Source organism: Muntiacus reevesi, chromosome 1 (assembly GCF_963930625.1).
Source record: "Muntiacus reevesi chromosome 1, mMunRee1.1, whole genome shotgun sequence".
Taxonomy (NCBI): Eukaryota; Metazoa; Chordata; class Mammalia; order Artiodactyla; family Cervidae; genus Muntiacus; species Muntiacus reevesi.
The window spans coordinates 222,976,245-222,996,618 of NC_089249.1; the positions used below are offsets into that span (position 1 = coordinate 222,976,245).

The 20,374-nt window shown below is 50.5% G+C and overlaps 1 protein-coding gene across 1 annotated transcript in view; it reads right to left on the bottom strand.

The window, feature by feature from the left end:
* The window catches only part of FSTL4 (follistatin like 4), a 414,248-nt gene that overhangs the window by 50,017 nt on the left and 343,857 nt on the right, over positions 1–20,374 (bottom strand). Inside the window, exon 7 of the mRNA XM_065935361.1 lies at positions 7,534–7,700. Within this exon, the coding sequence (XP_065791433.1) occupies positions 7,534–7,700 (167 nt within the window). The remainder of the gene's footprint in view (positions 1–7,533; positions 7,701–20,374) is intronic.

Genomic DNA, 20,374 nt, shown 5'->3' on the forward strand with positions numbered 1-20,374 from the left:
TGCTGGGCTTCCCTTGTGGCTCGGCTGGTAAAGAATCCGCCTGCAATGCAGGAGACCTGCGTTTGATCCCTGGGATGGGAAGATCCCCTGGAGAAGGAAACGGCTACCCACTTCAGTATTCTAGCCTGGAAAATTCCAAGGACTATACATGGAGTCGCAAAGAGTCGAACACCACTGAGCGACTTTCAGTTTTCACTGTCAATGCTACAAGTTAAAACTCCATTTAAAGACATTTATTCCAAGCTTTTCTAACTGCCCTTCTCAGGAGCTTCCTTGGCTCTCTTTGGAGAGGATGGAGAAGGTAGAGGGTCTTTCCCTCCCGGCTGATTTGACTCTCCCCCTGAATCTCATGAACCCTAGCATCCCACCTGCACAAATGGACCCAAACACTGCAGCGCCTTGGTGATGGCCGGTCCTCAGAGATGTCTGCACTGCACGTGCCCCCTGCATACAGCACTACCTAACAGGTGGGCAGAACACCTAAACCACCCCTCTAGCCAGACCCCTGGACACACCCCTACCCTCCCCCCACATAAGGAATTAGCTTGCTCCCCTCCGAAGCAAGCAAGCAAGGGAAACTGTTATTTTTGCTCCCCTCTGCTGCAGCAGGGTCCCCAATAAAGCCTTGCCTAAATCTCTTTTCTGGCCTCTAGTCAATTTCTGTTGACTGAAGGAAGGCCAAGAACCCTGGTTGGTAACAAAAGTTTCAGACCGTCTAGAACCTGCTGCCTTCATCTGGGAAGCCTGCAACCCTCCCCCGGGGACACTTGTATCATGAGTACCCAAGCCAAGAGAGCCTTTCCTGCTCCTCTAACCTGGATCACACTGTCAGCCAAGACCACTGATTGGCATTCCTGCTGTTTATGAAATATTCCGGAGAGGATTTGATTAAATTTCCTTCCATGGCTCATTTCAGGGACCAACAAGGCTTGCAATCAGGAATTTTCTGCTATTATGGTGTTTAAAACTTGAATACACTGCTGGAAGGGGTATAAACTGGGTGCAACTTATTTTTTGTAGGGAGATTTGGCAATATCCATCAAAACAGAAAAATGTGTCCACCCTCAATGGAGTTACTCCACTTCTAAGAACTTAAACACCTACTTACAGAAATGTGCAAAGAGGTATGTACAAAGATGCTCACTGCAGGGTTGTTTGCAGATGGTAAAGCCTAAAAGCAGCCTGAATGTGAGCTCCCTGGCCTGGGACTTGGAGCTCTGCATTTAGGGTCTAGAAGCTGGATCAGAACCTTCCTGAGGAACCCGGTACCTTTGAGATGGGGCCAGAAGTGATCACAAAGCATAGGTACAATGGGGAATGAGGGGTGACCCTGAGGAGGCCACTGAGAAAGCTAAGGCCAGATGAGGTACCTGGAAGGCAGAGTCCCCCATGAGCTCTACAAGCTGTTGTATCATGGGCCAAGCGCTGTCTCTAGGAGAGTTTTGGCCAATCCTCCTAGTGATTTGAGTTCATCCAAAACTCAAAAGAACCGAGTGTGCATCCGTAACCAGGATTTGACAGGAGCTGGAGAGAACTGGCCAAAGCCTTTGAATGCTTCAAGTAGAGTGTTTTCCAAGATCTTAAAACAAAATGTACCCAAGCGTTTAATGAGATTATTTTAATGCAGAACCTACAACCACCGTCTAGCATGTTGCAAACAGCTCTCCATGCTAATCAAACGCCTCTCATCTTTTTACAATGGATTCATGACTGGTTCATATAAAGACAATAAAAATTAAATGAGTCATGAGCTCCTAAATCATTCTCTTTTGGTCTTTTTAATAACTCACTTCCAAAGAAGAGCTGGCTGAGAGCGTATGCTTCATTAGAGTTATTTGTTCATGGTTTTACACCATTTAGGCATGGGAAAAAAGTGAACCTTTTAACACATCCTTCAAACACTGCCACAAATACTTTCTTCTAATGGATTTTGTTTTTCTGCTTTTATCACTGTACTCTGCCTGTCGACATTTGAAAGCCCCAAATAGGGAGATTTGGTGAAAGAAAAAAACCAACAAAAAAGAGTGGCTCTTTCAAGTCATTTGCAATATACTGGGGTTTGTTATGAGCTTTTCTTTTTTTTTTTTTTTTTAAAAAGAAGAATACAATAGAAAAATGTTTCCTCTCCCTGAGAATATCTTCGCCAAACAACTCCATGTGCTGGTCTAAGAGCTTTCTGCCTTCTCTTTGCAGCAGAGGCCAGCAGCTAATGAGACTGGGAGCACCAGACACGTGGCTGCAGCCAGAGTGGGCACGCCCACTGGGGCTCAGGTACTGCAGCCATTACTGCTAGAGCAGAAGGTAGGTCCAGCTGCCCCAGAGTGAGACCCTGGCAATGCTGGGTGCTAGGTGCTGTTGTCCTAAGAGCAAGGAACCCATGAAGCTCTAACTGGGGTATGCAGGTTGGCTGCAGGCCCTGGTAAGTTCCTGAAACCCCTGAGTGACAGAATTCCACTTGCCTCACAGGGGTGTGATGAGGATTAAATGAGATGATGCTTCCGAATGGACTGTCTCAGGGACCAGTCCCCCAGACACAGCAGCGTCTTGGTACCAATGGTAGAAATACCTGTATTAATACTAGCAAGGATTTGGGGATCAGCTGATTTCTGGGACTTTGGGGATGTCTTCTCCCTGCTTCTGCTCCCCTCATGGGCAGCTCCTGTCCCTGGGGACATAAGGGACAGTGAGGAAGACAGTTATGTGGCGAGGGCAGGGGACATTGTTGGAGCAGGGAGTGCAGACTGGGTTTGGGGATGGTCCTTCCACTTTCTGAGTAGCCGCTGTGTGGTCTGGGCAGGGCTCTGAGGCCGGGATGGGCCCTGCTTCTGCAGACAGTGGGACAGCCTCCCCCCACCCCCAAGAACACCCAGTGTGTAGGCCCGGCTAGGTGAGGAGTGTATGGATCTGCTGCTGAGATGGGCCTCACCCCGGACTGAAGCCTGGGAAGATGGAGACTCTGCTGTCTGGGTGAAAAAGGGAGCTTCCTGGCTCCCGTGCAGGACTCACATCCCCTGGGGTCCTGTCTCCCACGTGATTTCCTTATCACAGCGCTGCATGACCCCAGGGCCCAGAGAGCCCTCAAAGGGGACCCGGTTGGTCCCCTTCCTGCTTCGGTACCTGTGGTGAGGGCATCTCACTGCCTCCTAAGGCAGAGTCCTTCCCTAGCATAAGCTCCCCCCACAGGCTCTGGTTGTGGCCCCCTGGGATGATGGGGTGCCCTTCTCCCATGTGACCCTGTGCTGTCTGAGCAGAGCAGGCCAGAGGCCGGGCGGGCTGACCACAGGTCTACGGGGTGGGGGTGGGGGTGCTGAGAGGTGCAGGGTCAACCTGGCACACCAGCGTAGGTGCCCTCCCGGCCAGCAGCCTGGCCCGAGACCAGGGCACCTTCTGAGCTGGAGCCATGGCCCTGGGTCCTTGAGGGTTGAGGCAGTGGGCGCAGGGCCAGGTCTGAAGCTGCTAGACACACAGCTGCTCCTGTAGAGATCCCAGCAGTTGGCTGAGACATAAACAAATTATAGGCCGCCGTTTGTGAGCTCCAGAGATTGTGCACAAGTAGAAACCATCATGCAAACAGGAGGAGGTATCATAATCCAGAGACCCACTGCTGGGAGCCGGGCAGAATTCCCACCCCAGCTGGGGGCACCTGTCTGGGGGGTCTTTGCCCTCCTGGTACCCAGTGCTGCCCTCTGCTCGGGGGGTTTGTTTCTCCAGGTGCGGCTGAGTCAGGGCCCCTCACGGTTCGGGCTGCAGTGAGATTGAGGTGTCTTGCTGCGGGGAGGGCTCAGGCACCCTTGAGGGGGAATACCAGGTCCCTAGGACCGGCGACACGGTGCTGCGTTGCTCCGTCGAAGCCAGGGAGAGTGTCTCTGCTCTATGCTCTGGCGCTGGGCTTGTCGCTCAGTAAGTGAATCCAGAGGAGGGCTCCTCACGTGTGCTGTCTGGACAACTGTGTACACACTGGCGACTCCTGACTGCTCCTGACAGCGACATCGCTCACTGGGGAATCTGAGGGGCTCCTCCTTGCGCGGCTTCGGGCTAAACGGGTACATTTGCTTTCTGAACAAATATTATTCTGATGCTTGGGGCCTCCTTGATGTTGGCAAGTCAGAAAAGTTTAATTACATGTGTCATTAGCATGGCATTCTGTAATAGCTCTGTGACCGAATTCATTAACGGAATTCTTAACAGATAAGACAAGACAAATTAATATTTTGTTGCCCATGAAAGCTTCTCATTAAGAGAGTAGTGAAAAAGTGATTAATATTTTGTTGCCAATCAAGATGTCTCATACAAATGACAAAGAAAGGAGGCCCACACCTCTGTGTGCTCTCTAATCTCCCCGCCTTGGGTTTTGTAAGCTGATCAGCTTTCCCTGTCATTGCAGCGTTTCGGAGCCAGCCGCTCATTACAAGGCCTGTGATCGTGTTGTGTTTCATCTCTGACTACGGCAGGAGGGGGTAGGTGCTGAGATGTCACAGGCTGGGGGGCTGTACGAACCTACCGATCCGTGATCTTTGCTCTACGAGGGTAGCCCCCTGGACTGCTCTCCCCTGACCCGTCTTGCTTCAGGGATGCGCTGTGTATCCTGATGGCCCAGCCCTGCCCTGACCCAGCCCAATTTCCTCCACGGCTACTCCCCTCACCGTCCAGAGCAGGGCTGTGCTTAATGAACCCCTGCTGTGTGCCAGTCACTGGGTGGGGTGCCCCCTGCCAACACGCTCAGCCTGAAAATGCCCTCTCAAGGAGGACAACCTCATCTCCACTGCCCTGCAGGCTCAGAGCAGGTGTATGGCTCACCCAGGGTGGCCTTGGACCCACTGGAGGTGCTGGTCAGTGTCTGCCCCCGGATGAATCAAGGCTGACCTGAATCAAGGTGACAACAGGCAGCAGGGACCACCCCAGAGTCACATCTGCCTGATGGGGGCCTCACCAGACCGCGCTGACAGCTGGTTGGGGACTCAGGCTGCAAGGGGTTGAGAGTGCTGTCTGGTGGGAGAAGTAGTAATGATAGAAATAATGAAAATAAGAGCATAATAGCATGGACATCATGTGCTAAGAACTCCATGTGTCTTTTCATCCTCATTACTGCCCTATGAGGCAGGATCTACTATTCATCCCCTTTCCACAGAAGAGGAAACTGAGGCTTAGAGAAGTCAAATGCCATTTCCAAGGTTGCTAAGCCAGTAAGTGGTAGAGCTGAGACTTAAACCCAGGTCCCTTCGACCCTGGAGCCTCTGCCCTTCATGAGTAAGGCTGTGCTGTCTCTCCTCTCTCTTGAAGGCAGGTGTACATGTGTGTGTTTGTATATGTGTCTGTGTGTGTGCGTGTGTTGTGTGTGTGTTTGCACGTATCGGGCCAGGACCCCTGTGGGGCTAGCACTGCTCTGCGCCCTCACTTGGGTGTTTCTCAGAACCACGGGGCCCTGCTTGCTCGCGGGCTGCTCACTTGCCCAGAGGAGCGAGTGTTTCCTGGGAGGTAACGAGAGGCCATTAATCTCCAGTTGCACCACAATTACCCAAATTGCTAACCTCTCTGTGAAAAGTAGAAATGCAATTGAGTTGGTGCTGGAGGCATGTTCGAGGGAGGGGAAAGACACTCAAAGTAATTTAATTAACTGATGGCAAGTGCATTAAAAGGAGCTCTGCCTCTGCCTTTATTTCTAATGTCTTTAAATAGAGCATCGAGCAATGCACAGGGACGTTCAGATACAGGCGGGCCTGACCTAGTTCTGAATTAATCACCACTGGCCAATCATGGTTAAAAGCTGACAACCCACCTTGAGAGGTTCGCACGCACAAACGTGCACCCCAGCAACACACATAACATGCACATGCACACATACATACACACCCTAGTTTTTACAAGCAGGACACTGCCTTCCCTTGCTAAGATCTCAGACAAACCCTGGGCATCGTAGGCTCAGAGGAAGAACTCTGCCCACTGAGCACCTGACCAGTAAGCAGTCAGGCTTGAGCTGGCACTGACATTCAGAGGTGGGTGGAGACTGTCCGTGCTCACTATAGAGGGGAAACTGCAAGGAAACCATCTTGCCTGGTGTGACAAAGGTGAGGGAAGGGCACTTCTGCCCAGCCCTGCCCAGGGCTGGACTCCACAGTGACCCCCCTCTTTCCACCTGCTTCCCAACCATCTTCAGTGTGCATCCAAAGGGACCCAGAGAGTAGCAGAGTCCCAGCTTTGTGATTTGTTACCCTCTCTTTCCACAAAGCAGTCTCAGAGCTGGACGAGATCTTTAAGGTCATGGGGTTTAGCTGCCTTCTTGTGGCTGACAACACTGTTTACCATGACCCTGAGCTTGTATGCCTCTAGGGATGGGGAGCTCACTATCTGATGTGATGGGTCACTCCAGTGCAGGGCAGGGCTGATGGCTGGAGTGGTGCTCCATCCAAGCAGCCCCGACTGGTCTCTTTTCGGGGTGCACCCTGGCCCTTTGTGTTAGTTCAACTCATGGGGTCACACAGCCCAGGCCAGCTCCCTCTGCCACAGCACCTTGATCCCCACCTTACAGCCGCTAGCGTGAACTGACCACTGACTCCATAGGTCTTCCTTCTTGGGGCCAAGTGGCCCATTCTGGGTTGGCCTGTCCTGAGCCAAGGAGACTAGGGCTGCTTGTCTTCTGCCTGAAACTTGAATTCCTGTCACTGTAGCTCAAGACCTGTTTGCCATCCTGGCAGCTCCCTGCGTGGGTGACATTACTCCCTCTTTTCACATGAACTCCTGGGAAACCACCGCGCCCACACCCGTGCCAAACCAGGGCCAGTGCATATTCTTCAATCCTTCTATTCCTCAAGACCCATAGAAGGGAGACACCACTAACATGCTTTTCTAATAGATTAATTCACTGAGGATCCGTTTAAGAAACTATCCAGTCATAGAGGCAGAGTGGGGTGATGTGGGGACCCCAGTGCAGACTGCCTGGGGCCCTCAGAGCCCAGGAGGCCCCCCTGTTGCTCATGTTGGGCTGGGAGGACACAGGAACTCTCTTTTTTCCTCTTAACTCATCACATCCATACTCCTTGCCCAGCAAACAAGACCCCTGGGCAGGTCCCTCTGGTCTGATCTCATTTTCTTTTACCTCGCCCCCTGCCCCTGCCTTCCAGCCAACCATCCCAGAGGCCACCTCTGCCCTCCACAGGGGGTGCCCTCTCCCCAGTGTCCAGCTGTCTGTGTCCTTCCCAGCTTCAGAATCTAGAGACTCCCTGGGAGGAGAGAGAGCATCTCCCCCCACAAGTCAGATGCTCTCCCCTGCCCGGGAACCTCCTGCCACGCCCACCAGGTCTCCCCCTAGTATTCACCTTATTCTGGGCCTGGCTGGAAGTTTGCATACACCATCCATCTATCCTATTCTCTGCACAAGGTGGGGCTGATACTTCCAGACACCAGATAGCAGGCTGGATGGCACCAACGGGGGATATGAAAAGAAAGCCCTCTGGCCCTGCAGCTCCCACAAGGCATCTCACACAGCTGGCTTCCCCAGGGGGTGGGTCTGAGCTCAGACAGAGCCTGGTGACTTACATTGATGTCTTCCAAATCCAGGAAGTTCAGGGCCAGCCCGTTGCGCCTCCAGACGATGGGTGGCCGCAGGTCTCCACGGATGGCGCAGGTCAGCACTGTGCTGAGTCCCACGGTTACTGTGGCCACACTGACCTGCTCCTCGGGGGCGAGGCTGAGCTGCACCACCTCTGCAGGGAAAGGAGACGCTGTCAGCTGCAGGCCCCGGGCGGACTCGAAAGGATGTGGACAAGGGGATCTACTGCAGGTCAGGGGTCCGGGGAACTTAAGGGATCAGGAGCATTATCTGCAGTGGGCTGGTTAAACAGACAGATGGACACAACTCCTGGGAGAGGGGCCATGACTTACGTCAAAAGCTCCAAGGGCTCTGTGAGTCACATCAGGTCAGGAGCCACAGCCAGCGCAGGGGAAGTGTCTGGGCTGTGGATCTGTGAGTGGAGCCAGGGAGGTGGGCTGCTGGGGCCATGGGGCTGCCCTGCTAAAACCGGGGAGCCAGATGCGCTGGCCCCGCCCTGTGCTCACCAGGCCCCATGGAGTCCGGGCCTTGCCAAGTGCAGTCAAGGTCCGCTGGCTGGGCCGACAGGTTTCTTGCCCACCTGGGGGCAAATTAAAGGTTGCGCTGTCTGCAGTCTGGGGAGCGAACTGGCTGACCTTTGAAGGTTTGCTGCTGCCTAAGGAGCCTGTGAACTTGGATTTGGGTTTCTGTTCAGCGACTGTGCACTGCAGCCTTTAATTTTTGAAGTGTACTTTGGGCCGCACAAATGACTAATCCTTGCTGCTTCACACTTGATAACTGGCATTAAGACTGATCACTTGTCAGGCAAATGGGAAGGGTCTAAATTATCTCCCTTTCAGAATCACAGACCTTTTGGAATTCTCAGGGTTAATGAAAAAAAATCAAATTAGGCTACTCAAATGCCAACATGGGATGAGGTTTGGAGTGGGGAGTCGCTAGCTTCACTGACTGCATGGCCGCCCTACTGCCCTTCCCTCATATCTTCTTGGGCAGCTTGGGGAGGCAGCGTGGGCAGAGGGAGGCGGGCTGGCTCTGGGGGCCTGGGTTGATTCTATGATGCCGGCAAAGGGTGCTAGGACCTGGGGGGCCCTGATGGGGTGGAGCAAGGCCCAGAGTTGGGACCCGAGCTCTATGACTCAGTGGGACACGTTTGAGCTGCGACCAGGCGACACACCTAGGCTCAGACTCTCTTGCTAGTATGTGTATGTCAGGGGGAAGGGGTGGTGGAGAAGGGGAGCAAAAATCGTCATAGCAGGTACAGTGAGAGCTGGTGCAGTAGAGACCAGTCCCGTCCTGGGCAGCAAAGCCCTTCCCCCAACTACAAACATTCATGGCCCAGCTCTGGGCCCACAGAGATGAACACGATATACACTAGGTACTTAATCAGTGCTCGTTGGATGGCTGAATGAAAAATGAAGGAAACAGAAATACAGAAGGAAAAAAAGGCAACAGGCCAGTGGAGAGGGGACAATCACACACAGGAAAAATGGGACTCCTGGTGAAGGAGCCACATGAGGAAAAGATAAGCACCAGATGATTGATGCAGACGCAAACGGCATAATATTTTATAAACACTAAAGTGATGCATTTCAAGCTCCCTTTTAAATCATGTTCAACTTGCTGCCCTCCCACCTCTGAGTCATGAGGCTTATTGCTCAGGGCAGAGAAGGCACTAACCCCCCTGTAGCAAGACCTAGGTTTCAGAGATTCAGAGGGGAAGAGACGGGGAGAGGGATTTACTAATATTGTGTAGCTCCCGCTGTGCCCAAGTACAGAGGAGACCGTTCTCCCTCCTGGGATGAGCCTCAAGGCCCTATGGAAGTGGGAAGGGGCGTGGAAAGCCCCCTTGTCCCCAGGGGAATAGGGAAGGACACAGCGGGAAGGGCAGAGAACTTGCCTGCTAGTATGCAGGTGAGGGGAACCAAGGAGGCTCGAAGAGGAGGCTGAACCCTCCCTCACCCGGCTGGTACCCCTCTCCACCTAGAGTGACCACACAGATGCGGCAGAGAGCCAGAGTCTGCATTCAAGGGGCCAGAGACCCTTTGATCCTGAGTGGTATGGAGGGGCCCAGTGGTTCATGGCTGGGCCATGGTATGCCCTGCGCCTCTGTACTTGAGGATGGCATCAGACTCTCAGAGCTGAGCCTGACTGTGCCAGCGGGGGCTTGGGAGGCCGAACTGTCAGGGATCATGGGACTCTGGACTCCGCTGGGCTGAGAGTGCCCAGACCAGGAGCACAGTGGCGCTGATCCCTGCTGAGGGTGCGTGCGGGCAGGGCGACCAGGGGTCCTTGCAGTGGGGACCAGAGGCGGCAGAGGACAGCTAGCTGTATGCTCCCCTCTACACTCGGAAACACAAAGTTGTATTTTAAACAGTTGTAGAAAAATGTCTGGAGGAGCCTGTAGCACAGGGCTGAAAATAAACAAATAAGTGAACGAACCCAAGTGGGAAGCCTGTGCGGCTTGCCATCCGCCACTGGGACGGCTGGTTCCCACATTTTTCCTGAGCATGCCCCAAGCATTTGTATGTCTGAAGATGTGCGATTTCACGGGAAAGACTCAGGCAAAATTAGAATGCGTGAATACTGACAAAACCATCATAATTCTGCTCCTGTCAGCTACACAAATATTAACCAAACAGCAAATATTTGGATCATTTAAAGTTTAATTAAATGAATGTTTTATTAGATTTAGTTCATGTCAATATTCCCTAGGTCCTTTAAAAATTCTAGAGAGATTTATGGCCAACGAGTTGTTCCTCACTGCCGGTTTTTTTTTACTGTTTAACACGTGTTCCCCGGCAGGCCCCACTTCCCCGCTAAATGACCTCCCAGAGTGATTTCCCAGCGAGGAAAAAATGAGGCAGCCTCACAGGTGGGGGCTCGAGTGAACTGGGCAGATGTGGGACTGTGGCTCTGGACACCTGGCCCCCAGGGCTGCCAGAGATCCCCAGGCAGCCTTGGGCAGTTCCCTTCCTATCCCTGATTCCCAGCTGAGTCAGGAAGGGTTGGTCTAGGAGGGCTCTGGGGGCCTGGCCAACTTTTAGGCTCTGGACTCTGCGTGCATGGCTCTGAGCAGACGTCCCTGTTCATCCTCCTTTGTCCTGCCGGTGCCTGGTTGCTGCTCCCCCAGTGCCATCTGCCTCTGTTCCCTGCCCAGTTGCCGTGATGGTACAAATGATGCCTCAAGGGGCAGCATGAACAGATGCCAGGCCCCCAGGGGTTCCCTCCTGATATTCCCTGAGCCCTCCCTTCCTCTCCATCTGGGTCCTTGAGAACCTCCTGTGTGGTCGCTGCCTCCCCCCAACCCCCAGTTTGTCCCTGCTGCCCCTGAGTGTCCTGGAGGACAAGGTATATGATGGCTCTGCTCAAAAGCTACCAGCAGCTCCGCATCACCCACAGATTCACATGAATCGAGAACAGTCCCTGACCTTGCCCCATAGTCTCCCAGGTGACTCAGTGGTACCTGCTGGCTCCTATCCCACCGTGGTTTGGGGCCTCAGCTTGTGCCTACTTGGCACCTTCTACTTGTCTATTCTGAGACCCTTAGCCCCAGTCTTTAGGATGACCTCATGGGATGTTTTTGGGATCCTGCAGTCTTCACATAAGGGGAAACTTAGACAGACATTGGGTGAAGAAGATTGAAAGTTGTCCTGGTGAACCTGTCATGACTTTTTCAGGCTTAAGTAACAGAAATTCTACAAAATGCTCAACATACTTAGGAAAAGAAAAAAGAAAGGGATTGATCTTCATGCCCATAATTGGGACAGCTCAGGGGTGGAAGAGACTGCTAGCATCCAGGGCCCTTGACAACGGCACTCTCATGGCTGCAAGGAGTCCAGGGGTGGCCTCATGCTCCCATTGTCCCTGTGTGTGGGATCCTGGAGAAAGGGCCCACGTCTTTCCTAAGGGCCCTGCAAAAAAGCATGGACTGAACTCCGATCACCCAGACTTATCTCCTATGTTCTTTCATGAAACAATCTCCCAGGCCAGGTGATGAAGTGCTCTGCAGTCACGGGACTGACTGACCCACAGCCCTGGGCCATGTGACCGCCTCTGGACCAGGTGGATGGATGGTGAGAGGTGGGGGTCAGATGTCATGACAGACAGGGTGTATTGGGCAGATTAATACCCTGTGGCCACTGAAGACACACAGAGAGGTCCTCTTTGGTTCCCTCCATCCCTTCGCAGTCCCTTCCAGAAGCCTAGACATGGTGAAAGATGATAATGGGAAGACGGGTGTAGCTGTGTTGTGAGGACCATGAGAGTCATCACAAGGAAATATGATCTCTGTGATCTCAGTTATTGCACCTACCCCCAACCTGCCGGGTGGCACTAGTGGTAAAGAAACCATCTGCCAATGTTGGAGAAGAAAGAGAGGCGGATTTGATCTCTGGGTCAGGAATATCTCCTGGAGGAGGGCATGGCAATCCACTCCAGTATTCTTGCCTGGAGAATCCCATGGACAGAGGAGTCTGGCGGGCTATAGCCCATAGGGTGGCAAAGAGTCAGACATGATTAAAGACACTTAGCATGCACACATGCCCTCACGCCTACATGCCTGCTCACTAGAGAGTGATAGCGGAGGGCTTTGGGGTGGTGGTGTGGACCAGCTGAGGGGACCCCACAATCCTCTTAAGTTTCCCATTGTGATAGGGACCAGAGGAGGGCCAAGCAGTCTGGGATTTGTGGAGATGGCCCTCATTTGTGTTCAGTGAACACACTGTCTGAACGACTGTGGGCTGAAGCTCACCACTGCCCAGGCACACCTGTAGATGAGGGGACTCAGATGTGTCTGGACCTGGACGCTGCTCCGGTGGGGTCAAGAGTCACTGGAGAGGGAGGTAGAGAAGCCACACTGCAGCCCTCCAGGGAGCAGCCTGCGGAAGGGCCAACAAGGACCCCTCCAACTCTTGACTGTGGCTTTGCTGCTCGCATGGTGCAGCATCTGTGGTTCCAAGGCCACTCTGGGGGAAGTGTCCATAGGTTTCTGGGGCACCAAGCAACAAGACCTGTCTCATGCCCAGAGTATGTTGGGGGCAGTGCCAGAGGGCTGGACTGGGGGCTCCGGTCAGGTCTGGGGTAAATACATCTGTAGAGAGAGGCTAGAGTCTCTAGAATGAGAGGGCTGGACTGGGGAGCTTGTCCAGTACTGCTGGCAGAGGTTCCCACAGAGAGACGATGTCCTTGCTTTAAGAGCCACAAATGGAAGGCTGCCAGGTAGTAGGCAATTGGAAGAGGGCAAAGGAGATGGGGTTTCTCACAGCTTGGGACATCTGTCTCCCTATAGGCCAGGCCTTCGGACATTAGTTGGCTTCCCATTATTTCTCGTGGGAGGAGGAGGCTCAGGTAGCATTACCATGACTACTAAAGTCAGTGTGGGTGGCTCAGCACAAGAGAGACCTTCCTGCTTCACTTGAGGCAGGAGATAAATGGGGCTCAGGCTGAGCAACTGGAACCTGTCCCCTGTGGACAGATGCTTCATGATGAAGATGATGGCAGGAGTGAGGAGAAGCTGAGTCCTGCTCAGATGAAAGATAGAGACATCACAGGTTTCTCATTCTTGAAGTCAATGAGCTCTCCCAAACTACACGTGCACAGAAAGATTCTTCAGAGGTCAGAGAAGGGAAGGGACTCCAGACCATAACATGTTTTGTCAGTTTCCCAGAAACCCTTGCCCTGGAATCCATTCTGGCTAAGACATGTGTATGCACACGGTTGGTGGTGCTGAATCAGACCAAATGTGGACTCAGAGTCAGGTAAAGCAAGATGATTGGCTAGGGGAAACCTGGAAGACCTACCCGGTATAAGTGATTTAAACTACCCCAAAGGCATGACTCTTTCTCTGAGCCCACCTGTGTATATCTATCCACACTTACTTTTTTCCTCCTAATAAATGCTTTACTTGTTTCACTACTTTCCACCTCTTAATAATTCCTTTCTCCAGAGCAGAACTTGTCACTGGCCACTAACCCTGGTGGTCTAGTGACTAGGATTTGACACTCTCATTGCCTCAGCCTGGCTTCAATCTCTGGTCCGGGAACTGAGATTCTGCTTCGAGCTGATGCAGGCTGAGACACCTGAGACCCCGCTCAGCAGGCTGCATGGGGGGTCCCCCAGGGCTGTCTGACCCTCTGGTAACGGGCACAGTGCCTGGCACACGGCAGGTCGGCTTCAGGTGCAGTCCTGGGAGACACGTCCCTGGCGCTCAAGGCCCTTCAAGCCAGAGTGGCAATGCCCTTGGTTTTCCAGACACAGCCCTCACTTCCCTCCCCGCACATATACCCTCGGTGCTCCTTGGAGCTTGGAGAGACGGGGCGGTGTGGGGGATTAATGGGCCCACCACGAGCAAGTGAACAAGCACCCTTCCTGGAAGCAGGAGGCCATAAAATCTGAGTCGCGGGAGAATTGGGTTTTAGTTCCTATTACAGCTTTCCCTTAATCTCAGGCACTATTTCTCACACTGACTTGAACTCGATGAGACACTCATAAACCCATCAGCACCCTCTCAAGCAGGCTTCTGTTGCTTCACAGCAATAGAAATTAAATTTCTCAAATTCCTGTCAAGTTGGTGTTAGTTTTCTTATGCTAGAAATGCACTAATGGAACACATTCCTACCTGGACATTTGCCATTTTTCAAATGATGTTCTTGGTGGAAAGACTGTCCAAAGCTCAGTCTACTGGCTCCCACATCCCTGTGTGGACTGAGCTTGGCTCAGGGGCTGGCTGGGAACCAGGGAGGCCTGGAGACAGACCCCAGACCAGGTGCTCAGAGACCTACCAGAGGTGGCCTCTTTTCACACTTCTCTTCCAACAAGCAATGTGCTTCTCCCGTGCCCTGGGGGAACCCCCTCCCCACCAGTGGCCTGGGAGTTGCCAAAGCAGTGTGGCCCCGTGTGACAGTCTCTACTAATCTGGTCTTATTCCTGTGACCAGGGCCACGCTATGAGATGGTGAGTGGGATAGAAACCAGGGTAGAGTGTGTGTTGCCTAAGGCCATCTGACCAAGTAGGGGACAGGTAACGTCTAACTGCCTGGACCTGATGGCCTCCCCTGGCACTTACAGGGCAGGGCTGCTGTGGGGAGGTGATGTGGGTGTTTTGTGACTCCCCTGGCCCCCTCCACCAGGGCCTGCCTTTCTGGGCTCCCTTCAAATGTCTACTGAAACTCTATGGGTGGGAGGCTGGGAGCACGTGGTCTTTCATCTCGACCCGCATGTTTTGAGCACTGGGGCATGTCCAGCCTGCGCAGGAGGCCTAGGCCAGCTAGACTCGCACGCCTTCAAAATTTCCTGTTTCTTTATGCATAATAAGATCCCATTTTTGCGTCACTGTTGGATTCCCTCTGGCGTGCTTTATTTGGGGGAGGGTAATAAATTTACTAGTTAATTACCTCCAGATCTTGGGGGTAATTTACTTTCTCAATTGACTTACGTTGTTTGGGGTTGCTTCAAGCATTTCTGCAGTTTAGTTATTAAGTTCTGCTCTCTGATGTAAACAGACACCTTTATAAGCTGCATGAAGACAGACCATCTCTTTTATTTCTTTTGTATCCCAGCACCTAGCACAGTTCCTAGCACATAAAAGGGCTTAAAAAGTAATGTTAAGCAAGTAAACAGTTAGGGTAGTGTTCATTCAACAATTATATATTGAGCACTTCCTATGTACTAGGACACAGTGGGAATATGCCAGAAAGCAGATCATGCCCAGAGCCTGCCAACCTGGGACTCCTGGCTAAGCAGGGAGAGAAGTGTCACCTGGAGGGAAAGCATGCCCCTGAGCCTGTCCACAGGCCCCGGTGCAGAGCCCTGGTTCCTGCAGAGCCTGATCAACCTCTTTTGGTGGAGCTCCCCATGTGCCCAGTGGTGGGTCCTGCAGGGGTGGATGTGGAAGGCTAACTCATGTCTTGCTCCCAAGGAGCCCAGGTCTGACATAGCCTTCTCTTTGTTTGCAAGGCAGGGGGTGCCCATGGAGGAGCCAGGTCACCTGGGCATTCTCTGAGCTCTAGGGTTATTTTGCCTCCTCTGGCCGATGAACCCTTTCAGCTTTGGGAAAACTAAACCACAAGGCGACTGCTGTGGACAGGAGATGAGAGGTAAGAGCTGAGCTCAGCATCCAAAGGCTGTGACACCACTGTCTTAGGGTGCTCGGAGGTGCCATGGGTGTGGCAGGCAGCAGAGGCATCAGTGGAAGAACAGGGTCAGTGCTGAGGTGAAAAGCCCAGAGCCTCCTGGTCAACAGGCTACGTGGCTCCTCCCTGGTTGGTCTCTGTGCCTGGTGGAGCCTCAGTCAGGCCAGCCAGTCTATGTATTTCCCATTCCCTGCCGAGTCTGCTCCCAAAGTAATGGGACCATCTCTGCTCAAGATATTTGCAGAAGGAAACTATTTTAACCCAGAGTTGTTTTTTGGTGACTGTAGGGAAAAGATCATATTATCTTATGCAATTATATACTAGCTATTCAGAATTTGCAAAAATTCCTACAGATATCAAAGACTGGATCTAGAATCTCCCGGACAAGTTGTTGGTGGAGATGAGCAGGCACATTTTATCTGACTAGCATGAGGGTGCCATACTATGTGTTCCCAGATACTAATTCATTTTCCAGTCTCATTAAGACTATTCCCCAGCCCCTCTTAGAGCCAGGATGTAGATATACAGCAGGTTCTGACCAAAAGAATTTGAACATGTCTGGCTACACAAGCACTCACTGTGGTGGTTAATTTTATGGATCAACCTGACTGGACCATGGGGTGCACAGAAAGTTGATCAAACATTATTCTGGTGTATCTATGAGACTGTTTCTGGATGAGATGAATATCTGAATCAGTAGACTGAGTAAAGCAGATTGCCTTCCCTAGTGTCCATGGGCCTCATCCAGTCAACTGAAGACCTGAATAAGCCAAAAAGTCTGAGTAAGAGAAAGAGTACTTTTCCTGACTGTCTTCAAGAGGGGACATAGGTCTTTTCTCTCCTTCAGTGAGTGCATGCTCAGCTGCTTCAGTCATGTCCAACTCTTTGCGACCCCATGGACTGTAGCCTGCCAGGCTCCTCTGTCCATGGGATTTTTGAGGAAAGAATACTGGAGTGGTTGCCATTTCCTCTTCCAAGGGATCTTCCCAACCCAAGGATTGAACCTGCATCTCCCGCATTGCAGACAGATGTCTTTACCACTGAGTCACCAGGGAAGCCCTTATCATCTCTTCCTGAGTCTTGAGGTTGCTAACTTTCAGACTGAAACTTACACCATTGGTTCTCCTGGGGCTTGTGCTTACTAACTGCAGATCTTGGGACTTCTCAGCCTCTAAAATCATGTGAGTCAATTCCTTATAATAGATCTCTCTTTCTCCCCATCCACTCATTCATCCATCTATCCACCCATCCATCTATTCATCCTGTTGGTTCTGGTACTCTGGAGAACCCTGACTAACACAGTTATCATCCACACTCACTTGTTCCTTGCATGGAGACTGTATGGCCAAGTGTTTTGTGAGAACAAAGAACATAGCCTCCTAGTTGCTGCTGGAGGAGAGCTGCATAACCCTATCAGACCTGATTAAGGTGAGAAGTCAGTCTTTACTGCATTATGCCACTGAGATTTTATGGTTTCTATAGCAGCTGGTGTTGATTATCTAATATACCATCCCCTACCCCAAGAGGAAGAAATATAAGTTAATTTACTTCCATGGAAGAAAGTGTAATGAGATGTGGAAGGGACATTTGGGAGGGTGAGGCATTTGGGTTAGGAAGCCTCTGCTAATCCTCTGACAAGAGGAGATCTAACTTCTGTTTCAATCCCCAGGACATCTGTCCAGGGATCTCATTCTCTCATCCCATAGTGGTTTCCACTGCTTTCACTATTAGAATCCAAACTTTGTGCCCAGGGAGGTGACATCTAAGGGCAGGATGGGAGAGAATGTGTAAATAAATTACACAATATAATATGCTCTGTGGGTGGAAGGAACAAGATGCTGAGAGAGAGAAAGGCAGGGGAACCCTATCAAGACATAAGTGAAGATATTCAGGATTGAGATGGTGGAGTAGTGGGACATGAAGCTCATCTTCTCCCACAAACATAGCAAAAATATGTCTACATGTGGAACGATTCTCACAGAATATCTACTGTAAGCTGGCAGAAGACCTCAGATGCTGAAAGGACAAGAAAATATTCATGTGACTGGGTAGGAGAAAAGAAAAAAAAAGGAATTGGGATGAGACCTGTGCCCCTGGGAGGGAGCTGTGAAAAAGGAAATGTTCCTATACCCTGGGAAGCCCCCTCATGGGAGCGGAAATCAGCTGGTACAGAAGGGAAGCTTCAGAGCCTCAGAGGAGAATGCAGCAGCCAGTTTGTGGCAGCCAGAGCAGAGGGAGAAATACACAGATGGTCAGGGCGGCTGTCCTGCACTCCCCAGCCTGAGATGTGCAACCATGGGTGTAGACAGTTTTCTTGGAGGCTTTAACTAGAGCTTTGGAGATGAAGCAGAGTGAGGACTGGGATTGGCTGTGTGGAAACAGTTTAGGGATGCTGGAATCCAGTGTGACTGTAACTGAGGGTGTATGAAAAGGAAACCGAGGTTGCCTTAGCGGCCAGTTGCCATTGTTTCGGGGATGCATTAGGGGAGGGGAAGGACCTGGACTGTAGCCTTTTCCCTTTGCACATGCTCACAGATGTCAGAACACTGCCTGCACTGTCCCCAGGGGTGGTCATGAGCCACTGCTGCTGCCTGCTAACCATGAGTGGTTGTGAGCTTCTCCCTCTGTCCTTGCAGACTCCAAGAGTGGTCAGGAGATACCTCTGCTCCCATCATGTATTCTGGGGGCATGCCTGAGCTGCCACTGCCTCTGAGAACCCCAGGACTAGGAACTAGCTGCTTCATTTGCACATCCCCTGTCAAGAGGATAATGACCAGCACACATTGAGGAAAGAAGCTACAGGCATCAATACTAAAAACAGGCCTCACACCACATATATTAAACCCATACAAGCTACACATATAAATAGCCCTCTAAGACCAAGTAGATAACTGTTTCTCCTAAACTCACAGAATTAGGGAAATACAAGTAAAATGAAGACACAGAGGAACAACTCTCAGTTAAAAGACCAAGAGCATTCCCCTAAAGAACAATGAAACAGATCTCTTCAGTCTAACAAATACCAATTTCAAAAAGGAGATAATGAAAATATTAAAGGAATTAAGAAAGGCTATCAAAAGAACTGCAGAGTATTGTAAAAAGGAACTGGAAACTATAAAGAAGAACCAAGAAAAATTAGAAAACTCATTGGCAGAAACAAAAGCTGAACTAAAGGCAATGAAGAGCAAAATGAATAATGCAGAAAAACAAAATAAGTGACCTGGGAGACAAAATAACAGAAAACACCTAATCAGGATGGCAGACAGAAAGGCAAACAAACAAAAAAAGAAAGTAAAAGAAGAGACCTATGAGATAACATAAAGCATGACAATCTATGCATAGGGATCTCAAAAGGGGAAGAAAGAGAAAAGGGGATTGAAAATATTTTTGAAGAAATTATGGCTGAAAACTTTCCAAACCTAAAGAAGGAAACAGATATGCAGGTACAGGAAGCACAGAGGGTCCCAAACAAGATAACCCCCAACAGACCCACACTGAGACATATTATAGTAAAAATGGCAAAAGTTAAAGATAAAGAGAGGATTTTAAAGGCAACAAGAGAAAAACAAAGAGTTAATTACAGGGGAACCCCCAGAACGATGTCAGCTGATTTCCCTATGGAAATGTTGTAGGTCAGAAAGGAGTGGCAAAATATATTCAAAGTCCTGAAAGGGAAAAATCTGCAACCTAGGATACGTTACCCAGAAAGATTATCATTTAGAAGAGAAGGAGAGATAAAGAATTTCTCAGACAAGCAAAAACAAAGAATACAGCAACACAAAATCTATCTAAAAGAGAATATTGAAAGGTCTTCTCCAAATAGAAAAGAAGAATCTATAGAAAGGAGAAAACCACAATTATAAAGAAAATCACTTAAATAAACCAGTACACATATTAAAAAAAATTTCTGTGAAAGTGAAGATAACCACAATGAACAGCAAAAGGATGAACATAAAGATGTAAAAGAAGACATCAAAATCATAATATGTAGGAGAGGGTGTGTGTGTGTGTGTGTGTGTGTGTGTGTGTGTGTGTGTGTGTGTGTGTGTGTGTGTGTGTGTGTGTTAATTGCTCAGTCATATCCGACTCTTTGTGTGTGTGTGTGTGTGTGTGTGTGTTAATTGCTCAGTCATATCCGACTCTTTGTGACCCCATGGACTGTATCCTGGCAGGCTCCTTTGTCCATTCTTGTCCAGGCAAGAATACTGGAGTGGGTTGCCATTTCCTTTTCCAGGAGATCTTCCTGATCCAGGGATCGAACCCACATCTTCTGTAGCTCCTGCGTTGGTAGGCAGATTCTTTACCACTGCACCACCTGGAAAGCCTATGCACCTATATGCTGCTACTGCTGCTAAGTCACTTCAGTTGTGTCCGACTCTGTGTGACCCCATCCCTGGGATTCTCCAGGCAAGAACACTGGAGTGGGTTATATAGGAGCACCCAAATACATAAAACAAATACTAACAGACATAAAGAGATAAACTGATGAGAATACAATAACAGATACTAACACTCCACTCACATCAATAGACAGATCTTCTAGACAGAAAATCAATAAAGCAACAGAGATCCTAAATGATATTAATACAATAGAACAGTTAGACATAATTGATATTTTCAGGACATTACATTAAAAAAAACCCCAGAATACAAATTCCTTTCAAGTTCACACAGAACATTCTCTAGGATTGCTCATATGC